The 27,607-nt window shown below is 36.1% G+C and overlaps 1 protein-coding gene across 3 annotated transcripts in view; it reads left to right on the forward strand.

Moving 5' to 3' along the window:
• LOC129242832 (sodium-coupled monocarboxylate transporter 1) overlaps positions 1 to 26,584 on the forward strand; it is a 191,984-nt gene extending 165,400 nt beyond the window's left edge. For all 3 annotated transcript variants that reach the window (XM_054879696.1, XM_054879712.1, XM_054879703.1), the window contains 9 exons: positions 10,559 to 10,733; positions 12,815 to 12,857; positions 12,969 to 13,061; positions 21,720 to 21,879; positions 21,964 to 22,182; positions 22,504 to 22,777; positions 22,983 to 23,093; positions 23,176 to 23,303; positions 23,942 to 26,584. In XM_054879696.1, coding sequence (XP_054735671.1) covers positions 10,559 to 10,733; positions 12,815 to 12,857; positions 12,969 to 13,061; positions 21,720 to 21,879; positions 21,964 to 22,182; positions 22,504 to 22,777; positions 22,983 to 23,093; positions 23,176 to 23,303; positions 23,942 to 24,428 — 1,690 coding nt within the window. In that variant the 3' untranslated portion in view covers positions 24,429 to 26,584. The remainder of the gene's footprint in view (positions 1 to 10,558; positions 10,734 to 12,814; positions 12,858 to 12,968; positions 13,062 to 21,719; positions 21,880 to 21,963; positions 22,183 to 22,503; positions 22,778 to 22,982; positions 23,094 to 23,175; positions 23,304 to 23,941) is intronic.
• The last annotated feature ends 1,023 nt before the right edge of the window (positions 26,585 to 27,607 follow it).

Raw genomic sequence — 27,607 nt, forward strand, 5'->3', positions numbered from 1 at the left:
AGCGATACTCAATATTAAATACAATATAATTTTTTGAAATTGGGAATACTAAATCCGATATATTTGTGTCTGCGTCTGGAGTACCAATTGGTCCCATCTTGTTTATACTTTTCATTATTGACGTTGGCCGTTGCTCAAAGTATTCTACATATTTACTCTACGCAGAGGAATTGAAATTTTTTCGCAGAATCGAATCTCTATCGGATACATTGTTATTACGGAAAGACTTGAGTGCTCTGAATTATTGGGCTTTACAATACAAATACTAGTAGGTATTATCACATGACATTGTCCAACTTATTATGTTTTAAATGTAACTGTGGTCTCAGTAAATAAACTTCGTGATCTTGGTGTTATTTTTGATTCGTCTTTCACATTCATTATTCCGAAGGCATAGAATTGAAGGACCTCAAAGCAAGTTTGTACGTTTTGCTCTTCAACCTTTACACTTTGTTAGTCCCTAGCCATCCTACAGTGCTAGGTATATGCTTACCAATCTTTTATCACCTAAGATCCGACGATTTGTTCAAATCTTAATGCTTATATGCGATATAATATCCGCAACCTGCTCTGATCTACTCGGCCAAATAAGCTTCAATGTTTATATCAAACAGTTTCGCTCTTATAATCCTCATTGAAATTCTCAGATCTAATTAATCTTAGTTTCGCCCTTCTTACTGGAGCACTCAAAGAGTTTTATCGGCTTTCTAGAAGACTTGATCTTGATTTTGTGATGCCAAGTTCTCTGTTTAAGGCACCAGTTGAGTTTTATTATTTGTCAAATAAACTATCTATTTAATTTATTTTCTTAAGTTTTTGTTATGCAACCATGTAAGTCAGTAAGGTTGTCACTATTGCCTTAAATAAAGAAATAAATAAAGACAATAAAGAAACAAAGGGTACTTCAACAGACGTTCCTAGATGTCGTTTTAAAATAAAACATATACAAATTTAGATAATTCAGGTTTCACTATTTTCATTCAAAATAATGCTCTTAAAAATTACACCACGTGCAAGTTTGCAAGTAAAATCCGATTCATGCCTGCTTAATTGTTGAAAATGTCGAGATATTGAAGTTGAAGGTTGTTCAACCACACTTTGCGCTACAACAGCAATATTCGCAAAAGATTGTCCTGTCCTTTTGCTATTCTCGACAGCACCAGTTTCTTAAAATTGTTTCACCCATCTTTCAGTTTTCGGTTCATTCGCACGATTATTTCTTTCCAAAACATCGCTAATTTTCCGTTATGTTATTCTTAAAGATCGCCCATTTTCATACTATTATAAGTTTCAATAGTTTTAACGCGTTGCTCTATCGTGTAAAATGGCACATCTGTCTACTTGACAAATGTCAAAGATGGCATAACAAAAGGTACCGCCACTTTTGAAAGACCCTTTAACTCATTTCTCACTGAATATTATCAATTAACGTAACTCATACGACATGTTGTTCGATATATTATATAATAGTAAAAAATTGCATATGTGTACCTAACATATTTGCATATAATTATTTAGCGAACCACCAACAAAACTTTAATTATCTTCCACAAACATTATGAAAAAAATGCGAACATCGACATGAATGTCTGTGGCTCTGCTTGTCCATATGACTCTTAATACTAGGGACGTGAATTCCGGAATACTGGTGTTTTTGATTATAGTAAGCGTGTAATCTTATATAGCTTAGCTGATTTATACTAATCGCAAGGTTTCAAATTATATCAAAATAATATTAAGTAACGATTTGAAAAAATGTAAACTGATTTATTACGAACTTTAATTAAAAAAAAAGCTTTTTAATTCTTAGTGTAAATTGAATTGTAATTTGAATTGTAATGCAATTTGAATGAATTGTAATGTAATTTGAATTGAAAACAGCACCTTTAGTATTTACAAATAAATTAAAGAAATAAATAAATTTACAAATACGTCAACTCAATCAATGGTCATACAGTCTTAATAAAAATGTGGTTTTTAATATCAGTTTATTTTCTATTTCAAATGATTTTATTTCATGGTATTTTTAAATGCTTTCAATTATTGAAGTTTTACTCATATTAAAAAATTATGTTTCAAGTAGAGTCGTTGGACGAATCTCGGGATTTCGAAATTACTGTAAAAATATCCCGAAACCCCAGGATCCAAAATTTCCGGAAAGATTGGCGTCTCTATGACACACATGCGCTGCCCAATACAATGATGCGCTTTTCAGCACTTACTTCCTGCTCTTGATCGCTACACTTGGGCATGAGCGTATGAAATTAAAATTTAAAACGTGGCTTAATGTAGATTAAAATTTATCATTACGGCATTTAACGGCAACATATGCGATGCTATGCGTTTAATGCTTATTTGCTTTTTCACATACGAAATGGCTAAATGCGCGCGTGAGTATTCTGGTCTCAAGTGCGTCTGCTCTCAACTGGTAGAAGTGCTGCTTGCATGTGTGTGCGAAGCGCTCTGCGTTGCGCATTTTGCGGTGAACTGTCTGTGGTCGTAAACAAATTATTACACGCTGCGTTCGCGGCCAAACATTTCTTAACATCCTCAAACATACGAACACGCAGGGGCGTGAGTGTACAAATTGATAGCATTTATTAATGATGGTGAGTGCGAAAGTGGCATGCCAACAAATATGCCAATATTAAATGTGTATCTGATGGATGCGGCGAAATTGGAAAATAATATTGTAATAAAAAAGCGAAGAAATTTACCACAACGAATTGCAAAATGCCGGAGACAATGTCTGCAATTTATGATCACCTCATCGATTTGCGTAGGCAAATCTGTGCATGTTTGCGTGTTTGAGTGTTTGCGTGTGTGTGTGAGTACTTGCTTGCTCATTTACATGTTCACATACTAACATACATTTACACTCTCCTCAGCGTATTTCTGTAAACATATCCGCCAAAAACCCGCCACTTGTCAGTTGTGACGCCCATCAGCGCCAGTAAAGCGTAAAGTACGCAGAACAAGTGTAACTGCATTTTTACAGCCGCACACATGCACACTTTCCTACATTTACACCATTTATGACAACAACAAATTACGAAATGCAGAAGGAAAAATTTAAATGAAAACAAGCCGCCGACAGCCACTCAACGCTCACCACCGCAAACATTTGTATGTACGTACCAGTATGCAGATGTATTTGTTTATAAAAATCCTGACCGAAAAGGGACGGTGTGGCGCGAAGGCGTTCGTTAACAGTTTGTCAATTGCGGTCGGTTGGTGGAAAAATACGAATAAGTGCTGTTTTACACACATCTACGTACATCCCCACACACCATGCAAATGCAAGCAGCCGCACAAGTATTTATGAACACCAATAATTTAATAGACTGGTTGCTGCGCGTGTGTGTGGTTGTGTGATAACTAGCTTTCAGATATTCGTGCAGCATAAGTTGGGACTCACTTGACGAATTTGTGTCTTCTGAATGATTGATTATTGCGGCTGACATGCTCATTAAATTTACTCGAACGTGCGTACGTTTCACTCACTAAATGAAATGCCGAATTGGGCGAATCATCAAATAAGTAAACCATTATTGAGCTTGTCTAAACACATGGATATGGATATTGATAACACACTTTTAGCCGAAATCTTATTTCAAAAAACGACGACGACTTTAGGTCCGCTAGTCAAGCAATGAAGTATTTCCATAGAAGCTAAGGCGAGGCGTCGAAGGTCCAGAGGCAATATTCAACAGGCAGACAGCTTCCTCTTTTTATAACGGCTTTTGAGCGAAGGGAAGGTGGCCGCCGTAGCCGAATGGGTTGATACGGGGCTACCATTCGGGAGTAAATAAGCTCGAATCTCCATGCATGAAACAACAAATAATAGAAAATGTTTTTTTAAAAGCGGTCAGCCCTTTGCAGGCAAACCGCCAAGTGTATTTGTGCCATGAAAAAGATCCTCATAAAAATCCATTTGACCTTCGGATTTGGCATTTTGTGAAACAATATCAAAATCCACGTCTAGGCCAAGCACTTAACCGAATTGCATACGCCAATTTATTTATATTTATTTTACTGAGCGAAGGGAAAGAAACTCAGTTCGATTTAGCGATGTAAGTTTTTTCTTAGAGCTTTGTGATCAAAATCTAGTTACTCCAGATTTGGTCTTATTTGCATGAAAATATTGAAATTAACTAATTTTGATACAAAAATTCCGAGGAATAATTTTGTATATTTCATTATGTGCACAACTGAAGCGCAGTTTGGTTGTCACTATGGCGAACTGATTCAGAGACTTTTCTTATGCAAAAACCATCTTCGATGAGTAATTTTTTTTTTGTTTTTTGTTAAACTCTATTTTGTATTCTGTGTATACGCATAATTCAAAGAAGATATGTTACAAATATTTAAATTTGACTTAAGTTTTAATATTAAAAGTATTTTTTCTGAGAAATATCCTTTCTAGTAAATAAATTCTATATTTTATAGGTAGCTGTTAGACCAGCTACATAGGTGTTTTTTTGTAAAAATGTAATGGCGACTTTACTGTCAGTGTAAATTGTAGATTTTTAGACAACTAGTGGTCCTCTTACTACTATCAATTCAGCCTGAAAGCCGCTGCATCCATAAGGCAGGCTTGATCGAAAAGTTCCCGGAACAGCCGTCAGGGGACGATCTAAGTCAACTGGTTTTAGTTCTTTTTTGTTTTTGTTAAATTGCCACATCTGTGATTAATATTCTTACCAAAGTTGTATCGCCATTACAAGTTATGCCGATTTTTTACAGTTTTAAAAATGAATTTAATATTGCAACAAGGAATTTGTATTAAATTTTTTTTAATGGATTTAAACGCGCGATAACTTTAGAAATGTTAGGAAACTGTTTCGGTAATGACACTCTAAGGCAAACAGCCGTCTATGAGTGGCATGAACCCTTCAGAAAGGATCGTGAGTCCATCGAGGATGGCGACCGTAGGGCAGGCCGTCGCCATCGAAAATTGATGGACACATCAGTTAGAAATAGTTGGTCAAAAACCGCAAATTAATCAGAACCAGAGAACTTAAACATTGCTTATGGATCCGTTCAGGACATTATAGTTAAATATTTGGGGTTGCCGTGTTGAACCTGAAACCAAAAGGAACTAAATTTCATGCAAAAGAGGGGCCGTATTGATATCTCCAAATACGTGATTTCCTACGCTGAATCCGACCCAACTTTCATCAAACGCATCATTGTTGGACACGAGACAGGAGTTTATGAGTACGACACGTAATCCAGACATCAGGTGAGTGAATGGAGAAGTCCGAAAGAATAAAGACCAAAAAACCACGTCATTTTCGGTCAAAAACGAGAGCGGGCACATTCTTTTTATGGATTATAACGGTATTGTACACCACGAATTTTTGTAAGAAAGTCTAACTGATAAAAAGGATTATTATTTGGGTGGCTGATGAAAAGACCAGCCGATTAAATGATGGAGAGATGCGAGAGGGCGACTTAGAAGCTATGGGCATATCTGATATCAAATGAAAAGCTAATTACCGAGTGACGTAGAGGCGGATGCGAAGTGTAACGGAACCCATAGTTCAGCCCGAGTATGATGCTATGATGATTATTATGATTATTTGGGCGTTATTAGACGCAACTCGTGGATTTTGCACCATGACAACGCACGATCACACAGTGTCATCAGGATCCGTTACTTTTGGAGCAAGAACGGAACGAATACCACCCAACAACCATCGAATTCACCTGATATGGCTCTCTGCGATTTTTTTCTGTTTGATCGAGACACTACACCAATTTTAACAACCGAAAGGAAGTAAGGGTAAAGTCGGAAACGGCTCTGATAGCTATAGCGAAAATAGAGTTCCAGAAATGTTTCGGGAGAAACATTGGCTCAAGTGCGTTGCAGTTGTAGAAGAGTACTTTGAAGGCCATAATGTCACTTCTGAGTATTTTGTAGGTAGGAATATACTTCGTACTTGTGGGTTTAGATTTACTAACATTTATTTCCCTGAATTTCACTATCTACCTTAACGTTAAGCTTGAAGCCGCCCAAAAAGCATCAACAGATTTATTGCAATATTCTTAATTTAAAGACTTCACAAAATGTTATTCATTTTGGTGTTCGAAAGTGATATTTTAGTCTATCCAATCAAAAGCGTTTCTACTCATTTTAATACTCAGAAAAACTTTAATGCCCATACAGGTGCGCTTACTTATGCATCAGCATGTGGGTATATTAAAGTGATATCATAAATTAAACTACACCAGCACAGCTGTAGAAAAGAACGTGGGCACTCACACACCAGCAGCAGAGCATCGACGCAGATGCGACGAGGAGGATGCAGTTTCATTTCGTTGCATTTTATGTGCATTCACGCATTGACAGCAAACGGATATTTGATTAAATGGCAAAAGACAAGCAGACCCGGACAATTTATTGCTTATTTCTTATATAAAATATATTAACATGCATGCATACATATAAGTGCAGGTGCATATTTGGTTTATTACTCTCTTGCACACATACATGCACACATTTGCATATTAATGGAGTTTATTATACTTATATATATTTGGTAGAAGTAAACCAGTAGTCATTGCACAGAGAAAAGTAAAATTTATTCGCAAACCCGCAGTGGGTATGCAAGTTTCCACGCAGCGCATGAAGTGTTTAATTGTCAAAGAAGCGAATAAATTACTCGCAAGTGAATCGAGCCAACAAAAAAGTAAGAATTTTAGTGCACCTACACTGAAATGTCGAGCACGTGAAGATATAAAAGCAGATTATTGCGTGTATTTGCGGCTAGTAGTGCCCCTATTCGAATGCAACGCACAGAGCAAACTGTAAAGTGGCATGTATTTGCACATTTAATGGCGTTTTCTGAAGCGTGAGCGCGCCAAAGCACTCAAGGGTTTATATGCTGCAGCACTGCTATGTTTTCGGTTATGGGTGCCGCGGTAAGTTTACCGAAAAACCCCGAATGTTCGGCGCGTATCCGCAGCCATTGCTCTACATTGTCACCGCGTACCACAAACGCAGTTCGGTTATGGTTTGGCCGGTTGCATGCATCGCGTACTTTTGTGGGCGCTACCACTTTACTATGCACAGCGCTTTGCAGGCGTTTAATTTTCCACGAAATCGCAAGCTGCGTTGCATCTACGCATATGCGACTGTTATCCCTCTGCATATGTATGTATGTGCATACAAAGTTACCGATGGCAGTATGCGTGAGTAACTATCAAGCACTAATGCTAAATTATGCCAAGCTACATAAATCCCAGCATTGGTTCGCAACTATTTAACATGACAACAAATATTATTTTGGCATTTTCAGAAATCTGTGTTTGTACAAATGTGTTGGTGGGGCTAAGCAAAACGCAAATATTCACACCACTCTCCATCCTCTCCTTCGAGTTGATTACGTAAAAGCGCTGTTGCTCTATTCAACTTATGTTTTTTTTTATAAATTTTTGATATAAGCAAAAAATCTAGATTACTTGATGCAGAGGATGAACAAAGCTTTGAATTCCAGAACCATAGACTTTGTACAGCTGTAAAGCGATAAGCTAGCAAGTTTGGTATCCAATTCTTATGAGTCGATCACAAAAGGCTATCCAACATTCAGGGGAAAAAGGCTCAACACTTGCAATTTGTGGTTGCGTCTTCTTATGCGCAGCCGCTATTAAAAACAAATCTTTCTTATAATTAGGTGTTTCATGCGCACGAAGGATCAGACCTAAGGAAGTCATGCACAAATCCATTCGGCTACGGCAGCTGACATGGCTTCAACTTATGTGTAGATCCACCCAAAGTATAAAAATACCAACTGGGGTGTTAAAATCAATCTTTCGTATGCTCAAAAATTAACAGATTAGCGAAAGTTGCCAAGCAGAGAATAACTGGGCTTACAAGTTCTTTGGCTTTAGATTTATCGCTACCTAAATATAGTTTTAAATCATCACTCATTAAGTTTTTTAAATAGTTGCGAAATAGGAACAACAATCATGGATATTTTACAAAAACTGTTAGTTTTATGTAGTCTGTAAGAAATCGCGTATTTCTAGATTTACTATGTAAATGAATAAATATATTAGTACAAAAATTATCTAATTGTTTCATATTTATTTTAAAAGTGCCTTGTAGTGTATTTCCGATACGCCACATCCATCCGTGTGGGCGCTTTAAAAATGTGTTTGTAAAAAATTTTTTTGAAACAATCAATTTGTTTTTTTATTGAATACGTAATTTAGTATTTGCCAAAAGTATTTCAAGTACACAGCTTTATTCTTATAATTATTGAAAAAATACATTTTCAAAAACGTTTTGCTGAATTCTGGGAAAAATTTGGTTAGCAATTTTTTTTTTTTTTTTAGCCTATTAAAATAACTTTGTTATATAATTCTAAAATTAATTACTAATTGATTGCCTTTCATTACCATTACGGTTCATCGTACAAACATTCTTTAACACGCGATATTACTTTCGGGTAAATTCGCACCCGAATAGGTTAAGGTCTGGTCAAATACTCATTTTTCATAGATATTTTTTAGGAATTTTTTTTAAGAAAATAAATTGCGATCGTTTTGATTTTATACTATGTTATTATTGGCATCAAATAGTATACAAACACAATTTTTTTTTCGACATATTTTTTTGTAGTAGTGTGGCACCAAAATAAGCGATAATAAAATATAGGTGGCTTGTCAACAGGATTTTGGCTCTTCAGGACATCTGAAACGAAAAAGTTAAACTGATTATTATTTTGTAGGCTTGTCATTCTGGCAGGTGCTATAATGGGAAAATTTTATTGAAAAATAACAAAATGACGGACTTTTGAAAAAAAGGTATGTTTTTCAGACTGTAGTATGGAAATTTAGGGCTGTAAAGAAACGAAAGTAGCAATATCTGTAATAATTTAAGACTTTGTTTTGCGCAAACCATTGTGAGACCCACATACTCGTATGTTATTATATGCGTATATACATTTTTAAAATAAAAAAAAAATATTTGCATTAAAATCGTAAAGAGCGGGTTGAAGTCCCTCCAACGATCGGGGGTTTTTGAAAAGTAAAGTAAATTTTAAATTTAAAAAATGAATAAGCCAACAACAATTACAGAGCTAAAACACAACCCTCGGACCGAGATTGCTGAACGCAATGGGATAATATTTCAGCGAGTCCTTGGGAATTTTAATTCTCGTATGACAGCCTGTAGACGCGCTCGAGGTGGACATTTAAACTATGTCATTTTTCACATATAATTATTAAGAGCCGTATTTTGGGTAACAATAGTGCAACCTGAAAGAATCTAAATTTTTAATTGTTTTTAACAACAACGCGTCTTGTGAAAGACCCTGTTGGTTGCCAGTCTAAGCCAGACAGTTGCTCCAGACTCTCGAACAGGGTTAACATTCTGTCCTTCCATGGTTCAAGGCATTCACAGAGGAAATGGAAGATTGTTTCTTTTTTCTCCGGTTGTTTACAGCTATGACAGTATGTGTTGTGAGGGATGCACATTTTGGCGGATTATTCTCCGATAGACCAGAAGCCAGTTATTACCGCCGTTAGTCTACAGGCGTCCCGTTGTTTCATGTTTATCAATTTCGACGATTGCTTGAGGTTGTAGGTGGGCCATAACGTCCTGCTGATTTTGCACTTCGTCTGGTATCTCCATCAACACTCTGTGAGACCCTGTACTTCATTCACATTTTCGTCAACTCAAGAACAGAGTTAAGAGCTCTACGCTCAAATATTTGTATATATTTTATATTATTCCGGTTCCCCGTATGTATAGATTCACTTTTGCCGCAGCGCTTTCTTCCTTTTTCAGTTATTAAATTTAAATTTGTTCGATATCGAATTCCACTAGTTGTTCATGTTTATTCATTTATGGAATATTTTCACAACTGTGAAACACTTGCAAGTAATTATGTGTGTAGGTATGTGCGTGTATACGCTCGTAAAAACTTTTACACACTTAGCATAGTTTGAGTGCGCAAAACCATTCTAGAATTATGTCGCTCTTGTTGCAACTGTTGTTGTTTAATAAATAGAATCAAGAGCGCAGTGAAGTGGTGCGTAAAAAAGCAAAATGTACCGTCATAAAAAAGCGCGCTAGGTGTTCCGTGGGCCAGGAAAAATAGGTGAAAGCACTAAAATAAATTGAAAAAAGTGCAACAACCTAAAAACAGGAGAAAAAATCACAAGAACGGCAGTAAAAGCGAGGAAATGCCGGACTTCAAGCAACCAATGGTATGCCACGAGCTTAAAGTCGTGAAAAAATTGAGGATAATAAAAAAATATATAGCTACAGTAGCGCAAAACCAAAACAAAGAAAAAATAATAATGCAAAAACTTAAATTTATTTAAGCCTTTAATTTGCAGATTTACAAGGCTGAACCTATTGCTCTTACCCTCGCCCTTTGGGACTTTCCACCACAAATACATTTACTCATTGAATTTAATTTAATTAAGGCTGCGTTATATGCAAAAAACACCATTAACAATTTATTGCAATCACTGCAATTTCCATAAACTTTTGAATTAAAATAAAAAAAATTCTTTCTCTTTTTCTCATTTCTGCTTTTAGATTTAAGAGTCGACTGGTGCGCTGCCTGGCTTCCGCTACCTACATTGTGAGGCAAATATGCTCTCTGGGCATTACCGTTTACACTCCCAGCGTCGCGTTGTCGACCGTAATTGGCATTCCCTATTGGGCATCCATTGTGGGCATGGCTGTGATTTGCATATTTTTCACCACCATGGTAAGTTCAACAGGGGCAAATTTAAAATAAAAACAAAAGCCAAAAACCCACAAACCCACAAACAAAAAATACAAATATTCGTATAAAAGCATGCGTGTGTGAGTGTTGGTGTGAATATGTGTGCCATTATTTTATCGCTTTGCGCATAAATAAACCGATTTACAGTTTTTACTGCCGTTTTGATCCACTTGGAAAGTGTTTCTACATTTTATTATGCGTTTCTTTTATAGGTTTTTTTTATTTGCGGCATTCAAGCGGTTGACCACCGCTAACGCCACCCACAAATAGATTGATAAAATGTTGTCAAACAACGCGTATGTATGTGCGCATACATTTACACTTATTTCGCTGGTGTGTCCATACGGAAATTGTTTTAATTAAGCGCTTCACTCCCAGCACCCGCAGTAATTAACCCATTGCATTGCAGTTATGGCATATTCAATTTGAATTTGCTTTCATTGCAATAAAGAGTCGTATATGAGGAAAGTTTTAGTGTAAAAATATTGCGGATTTTTTACAAATGTATGGGCGTACAAATAATTTTTTACAAGCAAATAACATTTTTTAACTTTTTATTATTGTCCCAGATTTTCTTTTTATTTGGAATACTCACAGCTGGTGTCATTCACTGCAATGTAGGCCCCTAGTATTTCGAGCCAGTCTTCCAAGTGCGATTGCAGGACTTCACCATGCCAGGAAAGTTCTTGCACCACTTCCGTTATAGGGTAATCGATCCCTAGAGCAGGCATATAGAAAATACTGAAATGGTTTGTTAAGCAAAGGAGTTACTTCCGAACTCGTGTTTCGTGAAAATGTTCGCTCGAAGGCTTTTTAACCTTTACTTGTAAAGCAATGCCAGAAAACGGAGAAGCGCAGCCTGAACAACTGCCACTGCTTTCAAATAAACCACATTTCTTTGGCGGCCTTGAAAAACTTATTCTAAGTATAAAATAATATTTAGATGTATTTGCCCCTTACTCCTCATTCACCCATGGACTTCACCTTCATTTAACTACCCTTTGGAACCCTTAAAAATTAAATTTACGTTAAAAGGTAAGGATATAGCGTTAGGCCTGTACCCATGGCCTACCCTTCTCTCTGGTATCTCCATGTCAACGGTCAGCTTCTGGAATAGCGAGAAGACTTCCCTTTTGCGCACGCCTTGGGAACAGCTTATTTCTACCGCTTCGGATTCATTAAAGGATGCCTCCTGTCTTGCCAGTTCATCAGCTTTCTCATTTTCTTCTATGTTCCTATCGTACAGAGATGAGAGATATGTCTGTCGGGCGCGCTAAAGTATTAATTTCTTCTTTGCACTGAGTGACTGTTTTGAATTGGTTGTAGGTGACTATAAAGCTAAGGCGAAAAGACTTAAAAGTTTGGAGGTCATTCAAATATACACCGGCGCCGACGCCGCAATCCACCTGGGATCCGTCAGTCTAAAGTGCAGTTGTATACCTAAGTATTAGCTTTGGATTTGCAATACTCAAAACTACTTCTTTTTTTTATTTGGTATAAAAGTTATTAAAAAACAAATTCGATGACTAATTTTTCAATACGATAAACCAAAAATGAAATGCAGTCAGGTCTGGAGACTAGAAGAGCCAACAAAATACAGAATTACTTCAAATAATTTTTCTAAGAAATATTTGCTTGTTGAAATACCTATGTTGTTTGAAATAAAGCAAATTAGAATCTTCATGCAGAATAGTCAGCTGTGACTACCTTTTTATGCAGATAAATTCCCTATAGGAATACCTATCCCATCTTACACCTCCCGTTTGCTACTGATCAATTTGAAGTTGAATATTGTTTTTTTTTTTGCTCTTTCATTTGTTTTCATTGCTGTTAAGGATGAAATTGATTGCCCATTTCTCCCCATTTCTGCCCATCTCCTGGATGGGTGTCCGAGCGTGTGAACGTAAATAATAATGTAATAAATTCAATGCGAAATTTGTATATATTTAAGCGTGCATACATACTATACATACATGTGCTAACAAAATATGATTTCTATTAGAATCCTATTCACCACTTAAATTTATCTTTCTTCTATTCTTCTACACTCCCCATAACAACAGGGTGGGCTAAAGGCAGCAATCAATGCTGATGTCATACAAACGGGTGAGTATTTACCTGCCGCAATGGCAAAATATACTCGAATAAACTCTAATAAAATTTAACTAATCAATTTTTTTCTCACTTTATTTCTATTTTTCCGTTCTTCACCAATAGCAACGGTGATTGTGGTGACATTAGCAGTTATTGTGAAAGGTCTCATGGCGAGTGGTGGCGCGCAACACGTTTACGAAGTGAATCGAGATCATGGTGAGTTAATTATGAAAATATGTATTAATGCAAATATTTTTTTTACCATTTAAAATTGATACTTAATCGAACATCAATGGAAATATTGAGGTAATTTAATTTTTGGTAGCTTTCTGTAGGGCTTTCTCCTAGCTGAATAGTTGCATATGTATTTTAATTTTTGTTTCGAAAATCTATTACTTTTATATTTTACTTTCATTTTCATTAGTACTGAAATATAACATTTTTTTTAGTATTTTGATATTAACTTTATTTTTATTTTTACTAAAAATATTATATTTTTTAAATCCAAAATTTTTAGTATTTTTTAATAATATTTGTTTAGTAAATATATAACTTTTTTTAAATATATCTTTTCGTAATATTTTTATTTTATTAAAAATATATTTTTTCTCACAATCTTTTTATTTTTAATAACAATCTAGTGCTTTTTTTCTTCAATTAGCAAAAAATGTCCTTAATATTTTTTTTTTAATTTAAATATCCTTTTTTATTTCTTATTTATTTTATTTTATATTCATATTTATTAGAAATACGCTTTTCATTTATTTACTAAAAGTATTTCTTTAATTTAAATCTTATTAAGAATTTAATGTTTTTATTATTTCTTTTATCTAATACATTAGTTATTTTATTTAATTAAAATTTTTTAAAATGGTGTTTAATATTTTAATAATATATTAGAGATATTCTGTTAAAAATATTTTAGTTTTTGTTAGAAATATACTATTTGTTTATTTATTAAAAATACTTAATTTTACATATATTTCGCCGATTTCCTTAACTCTTTATCCTGAAATTTCGAATTACAGTTTTCTTCCTTTTTTTTATAATTCATGATTGAAATAACTCGTCAATTCTCCTATCTTTTTCTAGTTATTTGTTGGCACTCTTCAACCCATAAATAATAAATATATGTATTATATATACATACATACATATTATATTATAATATTGAGCTATTTATTGTATTTGAAACGAAAGTTAGCATTAAGCCCATATCATTAAATGGTTTACTCAGTAAACGATAGTAAAAAGATATTTATTGGAGTGTGAAGCCTGTGTTGATACACAAACTCTGCGGAAATTGCACACGAACTCATTCACGCCTACGAAACTTCCACAGGGCCCCTTTTGTTTATTGAGAGCTTGAATGGAATTTTTGTTTGCTCTGATAATCTCTTTTACATATATTTTTTCGTTCCATTGCTCATAGCCTTCAACTCAATCCTCAATCTCCTCTTGCCACCGGCCTAAAAACGACTGCGTTATGAATAAGTGACTCAATTTTTTATATTGAATGTGAATATACATTATGATGAATGCGTTGCCCTATCAATCACGATGCTGCATGCTGATGTGGCTGCGTACTGATCGAAATAAGTGAGTGCCAATAAAGCAGCACGATGTCGTCGGAGTGAAATAAAAATATGAAAAATAAAAAAATGGTACCTTAATTTATTGGCAAACAAAAAACTCTCGCCAGCCCGCGTGGAATTCTCGAAATCATCCACCGTTGCCCAAATGCATTGTGCACCGCAGTGATAACCACACCCAGAAATATTAGCGTTGAACGACTCGCTGTGTGTTCATAAATAATAAGCTTTACGAATCCTACCAGTTGTATGACGCATCAAAGGCTTAACCCATCATTAAATCCTAGGTTTCGATTTTTAGGTTGTGTTGCCAACAATTGCTTAACTAGCCGCAGCAAGAAATTTACACTATCAACTGATAAATTGCTAGAGATTCCGGCGCCACTTGCTTTACTCTGAAGTACCACTTTGATCAAAAAGTTTCCAGAACACCACCAGTTGACGCTCAAAGTCAATTAATTTGAGTTTTGATTTTTTTGTTAGATTGCCATTTTTTGTTAGAGTAACATTCATACAAAAAAGTAACGAAAACTTTACGTTAATGTTTAATAATTTTGTTTTTTGCTGGTGCTATGCATTTTTTGGCGGCCGCCGTAGCCGAATGGGTTGGTGCGTGATTACCATTCGGAATTCACAGAGAGAACGTTGGTTCGAATCTCGGTGAAACACCAAAATTAAGAAAAACATTTTTCTAATTGCGGTCGCCCCTCGGCAGGCAATGGCAAACCTCCGAGTGTATTTCTGCCATGAAAAAGCTCCTCATAAAAATATCTCCCGTTCGGAGTCGGCTTGAAACTGTACTCCATTTGTGGAACAACATCAAGACGCACGAAACAAATAGGAGGAGAAGCTTGGCCAAACACCTAAAAAGAGTGTACGCGCCAATTATATATATATATAACATTAATACCGAACAGTAACGAAAACTTTACGTTGATTTTTAATAATTTTGTTTTACTGGTGCTATGCATTTTCCCATATTTATTTTGTATGTAGAAATTGCACAAGATTATAATGCCAAAAAAAATTATATAAAAAAGGAGACTAATATGATTTTTTTTTAATTTTAAATTTTGATGAATTTTCCGGATCACCATAACAAACATTTAAATTTATTTTATTTCTTTAATAAGACATAGGGTATCATATATCGGCGTTTGTGAAGGGAAGTTAAAAGAGTTAAATAATATCGATCTCTAAATGTTTCACACAAAATATACGGAACGTGAACTTTTTCCAGTGATTCTTTTTTTGGCCATAGAAAAAATTTAGGGTGTGTAACATCAAGAAACATTTATTTTGTTTGTGGGACATCCTCATGTGTGTGTATTAATATTCCATCATCACCATTTATCGTTATAACCCGGGATGGGTCTTAGCCTTCTCTACGATATTTCCCCAGGCCTCTCTGTCTCTTCCTAGATAGTTCCAGTTGGTTACTTCGAGCGTTCGTAGGTCCTCTTCTAAGCAATCCATTAGTCGCCTACGCGGACGACTTTTTTTTATTTTTATAATTGGCGCGTACTCCCTTTTTGGGTGTTTGGCCGAGCTCCTCCTCCTATTTGTGGTGTGCGTCTTGATGTTGTTCCACAACAGTTTCAAGCCGACTCCGAACGGCAGATATTTTTTTTATGAGGAGCTTTTTCAGCAGAAATACTCTCGGAGGTTTGCCATTGCCTGCCGAGTGCCTGAGCGGACGACCTTTACTTCTCGTTATCATAGGTTTGTGCAGCATTATTAATTTTTGAGCACGAGTGACTTCTATTCTTTGAACATGCCCTATCCAACTTAGCCTTTGCGCTTTGATGAATTTGACAATTTCCTAAACATAAATTGCTGTAACCCCTGAAATGGTTCGTATTATATAATCACATTTTTCATTTAGCCTGGTGTCATATACTCTCTCAAAGACTCTGAGAGGTTCGTCTTCGGATGCTGTCACAGACCACACTTCCGAGCCATATAGCTCAAGGCGGTCTCACTATTGTTTTAGGTATACCCAGTTTGCAAGCCCAGATAGCATCTCCGATTTGAATAGATGCATATGGCCAAAGTACGTTTTATTTGCAGCAATTATTCGGTCCTGAATGCTCTCTAGAGCGATTGTCGTTTGTGATTAGGACGCTCAAACACTTGATTTAATATTTAGAGTCAAGTAATTGCCTTACGTACGTACTGGCACTACGAGTTCCTATTCTTTGGTAAATAACTTATAAAAGAACAATAAATAAAAGAATTAAAATGCTTGCGCTTGGAAAGCAGATAGAAATCTGCTTTGATGGACAACGCGGCGTATAAGTGCATTTTTACGAAGTATGTAATATTTTTTGTATGTATTTAAATATACAACTTCTATGTAAAAAAAACCGTATTTTTAGGAAATACAAGCAACTCGTGTATGTTTTGGGCTAAATATTTTTTATGAAAAACTATATTCGCCACCTTCTTTGATACACAGTTCGGCACGCTTTTCCAAGTTAAAAAATGAGCTATCTATCAAACGATCTACCTATCTACAGCCTTCTAAAGAATGCTGTTTAGGAGAGTGATCACAGCCATTCAAGCCGCGGCTTCTTTCAATTAATGTCAGGAGTGGATAATAGCCGCAGGGAACTAAATCAGACAAATATGATGAATAGTGAAGGAATTAATTTTAAAAATTCATTCACAACTCTTGGCTTACGAAGAATTAAATACTCAGTCGAAATATAATACACAGTTTTCTGTGGAATCCTCAATTCCATTTTCTTAGTTTTTGGAGACGATTTCTTTGACATCTAAGGCATCGATATCGTCGATACTAAACGTTTGTTCAACCGATTGAAATTACTTGTGTAACTCGTAAATTTGCATCCGGAATATAAACTCAATGCCATATGTTTTTTAAGGAGTTGTGTTTTTGGAGCAGAGAGTGCAAGTGAAACTACTTACAAGAAAAATAAAATTTGTAGGATTTCCTGCTCTTCCATCAGACATTTTGCAAGATAAAAACAAAAATATATTTACTTAAAATATCAAAAATTTTGAAACTTATACTAATTTAAAAGACATTTCTCTGCGAAAATCTAACAAGAACATACTAACACACTACTACAGACACTTAAACCCACAAGGGCATCTATTTTGCCTAATTAAATTAATAATAATAACAACCAACTATTTCTCACTTGAAAAAATGGCTGGAAGTCAGTTAAATACGTCCGCCGTACCGAATAGATCGCTTAAGCAAATTTTCCAAATATCTTCCTTTTGTGGGAAAAAATTTAAGATATGAACGAACTGTTGCTTTAGCAAAACCCAACCCAACTAATCGTGTTTTCAACCATCTGGATGATGCCACGGTGGTATTGAAGCTGCGATTAGACTTATTATGACAGGGTGTTTTTAACGATCAATGTTAAATTGATAAACCAGAAATCAACCAAACCTTTAAGATGAATATTGGCCGAGCCACACGTGCGATAGAGCCATAACTCCTATACGGGGATACTACTGAAGTGACAGTCCTTGGCCAGATATAAATCCTGGTCGTTCCGGTTACGTAGAACCGACTGTCATGAATTAAATTATATTCAATAGTTAATTGAAAGGTTAATTCTTCCTAATAAAACACAAATCATTGGAAGCTATGGAGTGGTATTAATTTGTTACGTTTTTAAAAACGCACTTATTTATTTAAATTACTTATTTATGCAAATAAACTCCAATTCATTTTTCTTATCTCGTGACGAAGTTTGTCGTTTATTCTCGTATATATGCGTATGTATTTATATATATATATATATATATACCGATATGAAGTACATACATATGTGCCTTTTAGCCGCCTACTATTTAAATGGGAGACAATTTTGCAGGCCTACAAAAGCAGCAACAACAATAAAGCTAGCAACAAGCTCAGACATTCTGACAAATCATTCATTTTATGCCTTATTATCCATTCAAACCTTATCATCGTTAAGCTGCTGATACAGTTGTTTTTGCTGTCTCAGAAAGTGCCACTCATATCCAACACTCAAACCGTAGATCCGTCCAAAGGCCAACACTAAATACATACAAGTGGCAGACGATGTGTACGGACGAGTACAAATGGGTAAGGTTCGTGTGCAAACAAATACAAACAAACATACACACAAGTGAATGTTTGCGGTGAGACTAAAATGTACAAAACCGATTTTGCACTTATTTTATTATAATTTAACCACGAAAATCGGGTAAAAGGCAAAGTGAGAATGTAAATACGTAAAGCAAACAGAGTTCAGGTCGGGGCAAACGTGATGAGTCGTAAGAACGAAAAGATTGGGCTATTCTGTGGTAAACTTGGGACAGAGGGGAACAAATTGAACCAATCGCCCTGTTCGAGAAACAAAAATTTGTAATATTTTTTCCATATTTTTGCTCGTAAGTTTTCGTTAAAGGCAAAAAATTATCCATTAGGCAAAAAGTGGCATTTCGATGGCAGAGGAAAGGCCAGAAAAAATTACACATCGCAAAAACATATATCTGAAAGCATTTGAATAAACTTTAGGTGAACAAACAAGTTTACTTTTGTAGAATCTGGCCTGGTTTGAAATGTGCAACTTATAGTCAAAAACTGGGGAGAAAGGTTGGCAGAGGAGTATTTTGCAAGGAGTTCCCAGGCTCAAGTTCAGGTTACCGGACCACTGCAGTATTCCAAGCAGCGGTAGCGGCAATTAAAGGAGCAGCTGATTGGTTGCTCACTCGTGTAATAACTGTCACGGGGGTTAATATCTACTCCGACAGCCAAGCGGCAATCAGAGCCCAGAACTCGATGGAGGTGCACTCGAAACTGGTTAAGGAATGTCTGACTTCACTTTCGATTGCATTCGAATTTTTCGATATAAGGCTCATCTGGGTACCTGGTCATAGCGGCAGTGCAGAAAACTGCGAGGCAAATGAGCTAGACAGGGGAACTCTCAGGTATTTACTCTGCAAAACGAGAGGATTGGGATCACATTGACTACCTGCTATCTGCTCCTGGAATTGTGATCTTCGTATCTTGGCTCTCATCTCTTTGCTACGCCTGATGATATAGCAGACATTGATATTAAACACCTGGCGAATTTCATCAGTGGTATGAAGCAACTAACACCACCGTAGTCAGTCTTCACCTCTCCTCTTTTCTTTCTTCCCAGCCTTCTTATCTACTTTCCAATGGTATCACAAAGGACGGATTTTTGATTCTCGTCCAAGTGTGTTCTCTCTATGGGCAACCATTCGAACCTAACCTAACCTAACCTAGTAAAAAACGATAAAATTAAGAATTTAACAACAAAAAACTAGAATTTGTGTACAAACTCAGCTGATATTTAAGCTTCTTGCAATTTTACGTTTGTTAATTTTTTTGCTTATTCTTCTCTCGCAAAGACACTTTTGCTTACGTTCTAATTTCGATAGATGGTTATGTTTGGTGATGGCTGATTTTGTTATCGAACGCAACTAATATCTGTTGAATGAGGGATACACACATACATACACACATGCCGCCTCATATCCGATTCGTGTGAAATAACTCAAATGTGGGCAACTAGACGCCATGCTTGATTGCAGCTTTATGTGTGTGCCACAATAAATAGATATCAACTTGTGGCAGGAATATTTGTTTATGCTGGACACTTGCCTCAAATAGTAGCACGTATGGGTTGTCCATCACACAATGACTAACAACCTGACATAGCTTCTCGGTAGGCAAAATAGAAGAACATAAAATTAACAAAAGTAAAATAAAAACACGTAAGCATCTATGTATATACAGTGTGTCTGCTCATTCAAAGTTTGCAAAGAGGGAAGGTGGGAGTTTTTTAAACGTTTCAAATAAATTTTGCATAAAATTCACAACAAAGGTCATTTAATCACATGAAACAAGGAATTAGTGCAAAAATCAGAGTTCTGTGGGCACGTAAAATATTAATCTGGCTCGTAAGGGGCATTGAAGATATTTTATAATTAGAAATGTATGCCAAATAGTTTGGAATACCGATGCAGTGCACCCCCTGTTAAGGAACACAATTCGTGCCTAAATCTTGTTCGTTAAGCAAAATCATTCTTCTTCTTCTTGATTGGCGCGATAACCGCTTAAACGATTCTGACGGAGTTTAACAATGTGCGCCAGTCCTTTCTTTCTCGTGCTAACCGGCGCCAGTTGAAGAGACCAAGTAAAGCCAAGCCCTTCTGCCTCTGATCTTTCCAACGCAGAGGAAGGTGGTACCGCATCGAATACTTTCAGAGCCGGAGCGTTTGTATCCATTTGGACGACATATCTCAGCCAACGAAGCTGTTGGATCTTTATTCGTTGGGCACTGCCCGTCGTAAAGCTCATACAGCTCATAGTTCCATCGCCCCCGATATTCATCGTCATCTTTCTCTCAAACACTCCAATGGACGCCTCATTGGATATTATTATCGAACAAGCTTCTGCTCTCTGTGATAGGACGGCCATAATGAGAGTATTATAAAGTGTTACTTTTGTTCGTCGAGAGAGGACTTTACTAGTAAATTGATTACTTAGTCTAAAGTAGCACTTATTTAGGCTGACATTTTTATCGATGTTAATGCTAGTTCCTAAATAAACGAAGTCTCTTACAACCTCAAAATCATAACTGTCAACAGTGACGTGGGTGCCGATAAGCGAGAACGCCGGCTTTGTTTTGTCGTCGTTCAACACCAGACACATTCACTTTCGCTTCGACAAGTCAGAACTAAGCTTGTTAAGACCGATGATGCCAGCAATTGTACGCTCTTATAAAAAGTAGTGCCTGCGATTAAGTTACGCGGCTCGCACGATCTTTTCCAGCATCAGGTTAAAGAAGTCGCATCAGAGCGAGTCACCCTGTCTGAAACTTTGTTTGGTATCAAACGGCTCGCAGAAGTACCTCCCAATTCTGATAGAGCGGCAGGTATTGAACAACGTCATCTGGCATATCTTGAACGTAGATTAAGGATAGTTTTTTTATCTTCATCTCCTCGAGCACCTATCTGTGTGAATAGTGCGTGCATTTCTTCACATCGCACTCATTTTTCCCGAGACGTTCTATTAGCCATTCTAAGTGGTGTAGCCAAACAATAAACGCTGCTCTTTTTACGAGCAATCTTGGAGTCGATGTGCCCATGGTTGTTGCCTTCAATAATAGAATTATTCTAATTAACCTTGAATTCTTATAGAAAACTTGTTTATTACTCGCAGTTTATTACTCTTAACTACAAATCTTTGGTTTTCCTTCAAGTATCTGATAACAACTATTACCTTTTTTTCCATCAACAGGTCGTTTAAAATTCTTCAGCGTCTCTGGCGATATGACTGTGCGTGTGGACACGCTCTCCGCCTGGCTGGGTCAATTATTCATGTCTTTGTCACAATTTGGCTGTCAGCAGAACTTCATGCAACGATACGTCTCGCTGAAGTCCATGAGTCAGGTGCGCCGGTAAGTAGCCAGTGCAGTGGCTGGGCGCTATTCCTTTCACTGCTCACTACTCACAACTAATACTCATTTTTTTTGTCTTCTCAGGGTAATGATGACAAATATACCCATCGTCTTTGTATTCTTTTCACTCTCCTGGATATCGGGCATGGTTATCTATGCAACCTATGTTAACTGTGATCCCTACGCTGAGGGCTATATACGTAAACCCGATGAGATTTTACCCTTCTTTGTAGAGGATCAACTAGCGGTGATTCCGGGCTTTGTGGGCATCTTCATGGCAATGCTCTTCAATGGGGCCTTGTGGTGCGTATATTCATATTCATTCAAAAGTAGTACAACCATATATTTATGTATACAGATAAGTGTCCCAGTTCGAGTGCTACACTCACTGCGCGCCTATTATTTGACTGTTGATTCGCGGCTGCTAACATTAATTGTTTTTTGATTACTCCACATTTAGTGGCAATTTATGAGCACTTAATCACATTGTACCTCACTTTAATTTCTTACTCTACTTCCTCTATATTTTGTTTATATGTATTTGCCTGTACCAACTACGACTTCATCACCAATTAATTGATGGCCAACTTCGCGCTCGATTGTGACTGCACTACTGTCCAACAGCATGATGGTCTCGAATTTAAATTCATTAGCCACCGTTTGCTGGGAGGATTTCATCTCACAACTGCCACAATTCAAGGGGCTCAGCGACAAGCAACAGCTTTTCATCCTCAAAGTCATAACCGTTATTTGTGGCTTAATCATCATGGGCGTCGCTTTTGGCGTAGGCCTACTGTCGGGAGTAATTGAATCATCGTTGTTGGCATTTTCGGCCACATCTGGTCCATTATTGGGCTGCTTCATGCTGGCTATGTTGGTGCCGATTGCTAATTGGAAGGTAATTAATTTGTTATCCAAAAATCAAAGTGCCCAGTGCGTTGTGGAGGCGGCAACGATTTGACGCGCAATGTGTACTCGTCCATTAGCATTGATTTTAATAAGTGTGCAAAGCGCAATGTAACAGCAATTTTATTAAAATTTTATTTTTATTTTATTTTTATATATTTTTTTTTTGTTTTTCTCATTTTTCTTTGTAAACATAGGGTACTTCAGCTGGCATGATTACGTCTTGCGCTTTCGTGCTTTGGATTATCACTGGCAGCGCTACAGTCGACAAGAGTGGTCAGAATCCTTTCTTGCCAACATCCACAGAGGTAAAATTCAAAAAGCAGATTGAAACAATAAATGTATGTGAATGCTAATATAATTGAATTTTTTCTGTTTTCTGTAATTTAGGGCTGCACAAACACAACTTTCTCACAATCAATCAAAAAACCTAATGAACTCGGAGCAGCGTGGCTACTTTCGCATTCGCTTGTCAACGATACTGCACCTCTACAGCAAACCATCGTAGCACCTGAACGGTAATAGAAAAAAGTGGTTTAATTTTAGCTTTTAGTCTCATTTTACATTTATTTTGAAATGTTCGATTTTAAGCAAAAGCGCTTGAACCATCTCAGTTAAAGCAAGAAGGCAAAGTTAGGCATTTAAAAAGTAGATAATTCCTAATAAGTTATTAAACGTTTCCTATTTCCTTGAATATAAATATAAGAGTAAAATCCAATTACCATTTTTCAAAAAGCGTGTCCTTTCCGTGTGCCTACCAAAATAAATACAACCAAGTGTTAAGCTGAAAAAGTATTGCGTGATGCATATATTCCATATACCCTTCAAGAACCCGTTTAAATCACAATATAGATGAAATCAATTTTCAGCAACCAAACCCAACATTAGTGGCCTTATTTCGAATAAGAAAAAAATCAAATAGGCTGTATTGGAAAACTTTTTTCATCAAGCCATTGTGGAAATTATGGAAAATGTGTAGTTACTAATTTACCCTTAATTTTTTTGTTCCCTTCTTATTTTCTATTACATTATTTTCAATAGGAAACCATATTAGGAACCTTTTTCATAAAACATTTTATTTAAGTTTAAGTTTTAAATTACTTTATAATAAATAAATAAATACTTTTCCAACTACTAATTCTTCCATTATCTGCAGCACCCCATTGGAGACCTTCTACTCCGTGAGCTACATGTACTACAGTTTGCTCGGAGCTGTAATTACTGTCGGTGTTGGCATTATAATCAGCTACCTCACACGCGATCCAAAGGATGCTTACGACGCCAAACTCTTGCATCCGGTCATATTGCGTTGGTGCGAAAGTTTTCCCGGTGATAAACCGTACATAATAGGTGAGGCCACCAGCGATTTGACAACTGTGGATAAAGGAAAAGGTGCTAACGTAAATCATGGATTTGATGTTCAAAATGACGCCAACGTCATCATAGGCACCACCAATGAAAAACAGAAGCACAACCCAATCGAGGTTATGTTTACCAACGGACAAAGTGACCAAAAAATTGACAACACTGCTGACCGTTGCATAGCCACCGGCAACCTGGCAAAGGCGGCCGAATTGTATATACCCCCCAGTGGGGGCGAGAATGGCACCTACCGTCAGTTCAAAGAAAAGGAATCGGTGTGATATACTAAAACGAACGCACTGAGTGTGTGACCATTGATATTCACATCATAGTGACTTAAGCAAATTTACTTAATACCTTAATTAATTTTGGCCTTCGCTAATATACCATCTTTAGTGTTAGTAATGGTTAAGTCTGAAAGTTACAAATAACTTAAAAGATTCTAAACTAACTGTTAGTGGTAATTCTACATTTGTACTATAAATACTATAAAATATTTGAATGCAAACGTATGTTTAAAAACTTAGTTAGCTAAGTCATTTTAAATGGATGGCGATAAGTGTGCGAAACGATGATGAAGACACTGTGATCATTAATTAAATTGACTACCTACATATACTGAGCAATTCAAACTACATACATACATATATATGTATGTACATGCTCACTACATATACATTTAATTATGTAGTTAAACGTTCATAAGTACTATCGGAGTAAAAACAATTTAATATGTTCATATGTAAATTCATTAGGGCGGATCAATTTTTTTAACATCATTCCTAGCAAATTCAGATTCTGCATAGAATAAGAAAAAAACCACTAGACCATAGCTCTAAAGCCACTTTCGAACCCTGAAAATTTTAAAGGAAGCTATCTTTAATCTAATTAATTTCGAATAGCGGTCACCCATCGGCAGGCAATGGCACACCTCCATTTGTAATTTTGCCATAAAAAAAGCTCCTCATAAAAATATCTGCCTTTCGAAGTCGGCTTAAAACTGTAAGTACCTCCATTTGTGGAACAATACCAACACACACGCGACAAATAGGAGGAGAAGCTCGGCCAAACACCCAAAAAAGGGTGTAAGCGCCAATTATATATTTTATTTTTATATTTAATTAATAGGAAGCTAATATGGAGACTAATATTTACTTTAGTACTATGAAAATTATTTTTTTTGTTTAATACAAATTTGTACTTGGGATTTTTTTGTTACGAAGAATTTACTTTGTATATAAATTTTTGCCGCTAACTATTAAAATTTTTTTCATGTGATTTTTTTGCGTGGTTCGATTTAAATTAAATAAAAAATGCTTCGATAAAAAATTAGATTAAAAAAGAGTTTTTTGTTACGAAGAATTTACTTTGTATATAAAATTTTTATTTCAAAAACCTCAAGATGGCGCTAACTATTAAAAGTTTTTTTTTTCTTGTGATTTTATGCAGGCTTTTGGTCGATTTAAAATGAAGAATGGTTCGATAAAAAATAAGATTAAAAAATATATAAAAATACAATTTACTTTGTAGCGCGATCTTGCGATTCTTTAAATGGAAAAATATATGTCCAAAATACATTTTTTTTGTTGCACACGATGTCGAGCTTTATAAGGAAGAAAATTCGCAACATCGTGTATAAAAAAATATCCAATATCAATGCGATTGTTATGCGGCTTTGAATTTTCACTTTATTGTATTAGAATTGAAGAAGTTTTCTAAAAGTTTGTATGAGATAAAACAAATTTTGATGACAATTTCTTGAAATTTGTTTAATTTCTAAATTTCGCAGTAAGTTGAAACTTGTATTTATAAGATTTTTTGAAAGAAACCATATTTGTATCAAAAATCAAAAAAAAAAATTTATTGCGAAAATTGTAAATAGATTAAGTGACTTAGTTTTGTGAGCGCAAATGTAGCATGTCTCTGAATTTGTGGTGATAGAAATTGGCTTTAGAGCTATGCATTATTGGGCTTTCTTTCTTAGAACGATGTCGAACAAAATAATTCGTTACAAATTGACCCGCCGTAATGTAAATACAGACATACATACAAACATACATGCAATCCGAATATGGTTATTTAGTAATATTATATAAACCGTTATACATATATACGATGTAAGTATGTATTGATGCATTAGAAATAAGAATTCGGAAATAAAATATATATTATTTTTTTATCCTTAAACAAAAGTCATTTGTACATTTTTTGAAGGACTTTAAGTACATATGTACACGTGTGCACACATACAAATTTACGCATATATGAATTGCAAAGACAAATATTAATATAAATACATATATATAGGTATATAAGTACATGAAACTTATGTATTAAAAAAAATCATACTCAAGTACATAAATTAAGTTGTAAGGCAAAGCCTGATTTGAAGAATAAATAAAAAGAATTGGAATTCATTTAAGAAATAAGGAAAGTAGTGCGAATGAAGTATTATTTACATCACTCGACAGCAAAAATTAAAGAAATGGCAAATTTTATAGCCGGCAAATCCACCGTTCGAAGGGGTATTCTAAAAGCGCCACAGCTGAAGCAAACAAAAAGAGCCAACTTTAAAGAAATTTGAAAAAAGTAGTATTTAGTGACAAAAAGAAGTTCAATCTGGATGAGCCGGATGGATACAATTACTCTTTCAATGACGTAAGAAAGGAGGAAAGGTACTTGACTCGATATCAAAGCCGTGAAGCTGGTGTTATGGTATGGAGAGCAATACTTTTCATACTTTTTCCCAGGAAAACGCAGAAAAGATGGAGCTCCATTTCTTCATGTGCTATTTCGAAAACCCTTTGACCCCAATACGATATACGAAGGTTTCAGAAAGTCATTCGGACTCCTCGCCATTCAATTTCCAAGCTCATAGCTGTGTTTATCGGTCACTGGACGATCGGCACACACGCGGAAAAGCTAGGCTTACCATTTAACCCCCATTGCAGAAGCTGTGGGGACCTTACCGACGAGGCCCACATGCTGCCTGTGAAGGAGCATAACAAACTGCTCAGCAAGCAGTTTCTTCTAGGGTGTTACCGCAGGCCTTACCCATGCAGACACCTGCTTGAGCCTGAGCCACCTCCCAGGCCCGTCAGGAGGCATTTCGTCAATTATGCGGACTAGATCCTAGACAAAACAGACAAACAGCTACTGGATCGGACAGTGTACAGACAGACCATAAACGACATTCATCGGGAGACCATTACCACCTTCTTAAGCTCCCGACCCCCGAATACCGTTATCGGAGTCCAACCACCACCAATCGCAGACGAAGAGCTCCAATTTCCCCGAGAGTCCCGCGTAACATTGGCACAATTACGTCCTGGATATTGTAGCAGGTTAAACTCCTACTTATCCAGAATCGACCCCGACATACTAAACATATGTCCGGCATGTGAAGGCAGCCCGCACGACACTAACCACCTTTTCACATGCCCCATCAAACCCAGTCATC

Source organism: Anastrepha obliqua, chromosome 1 (assembly GCF_027943255.1).
Source record: "Anastrepha obliqua isolate idAnaObli1 chromosome 1, idAnaObli1_1.0, whole genome shotgun sequence".
Classification (NCBI taxonomy): Eukaryota; Metazoa; Arthropoda; class Insecta; order Diptera; family Tephritidae; genus Anastrepha; species Anastrepha obliqua.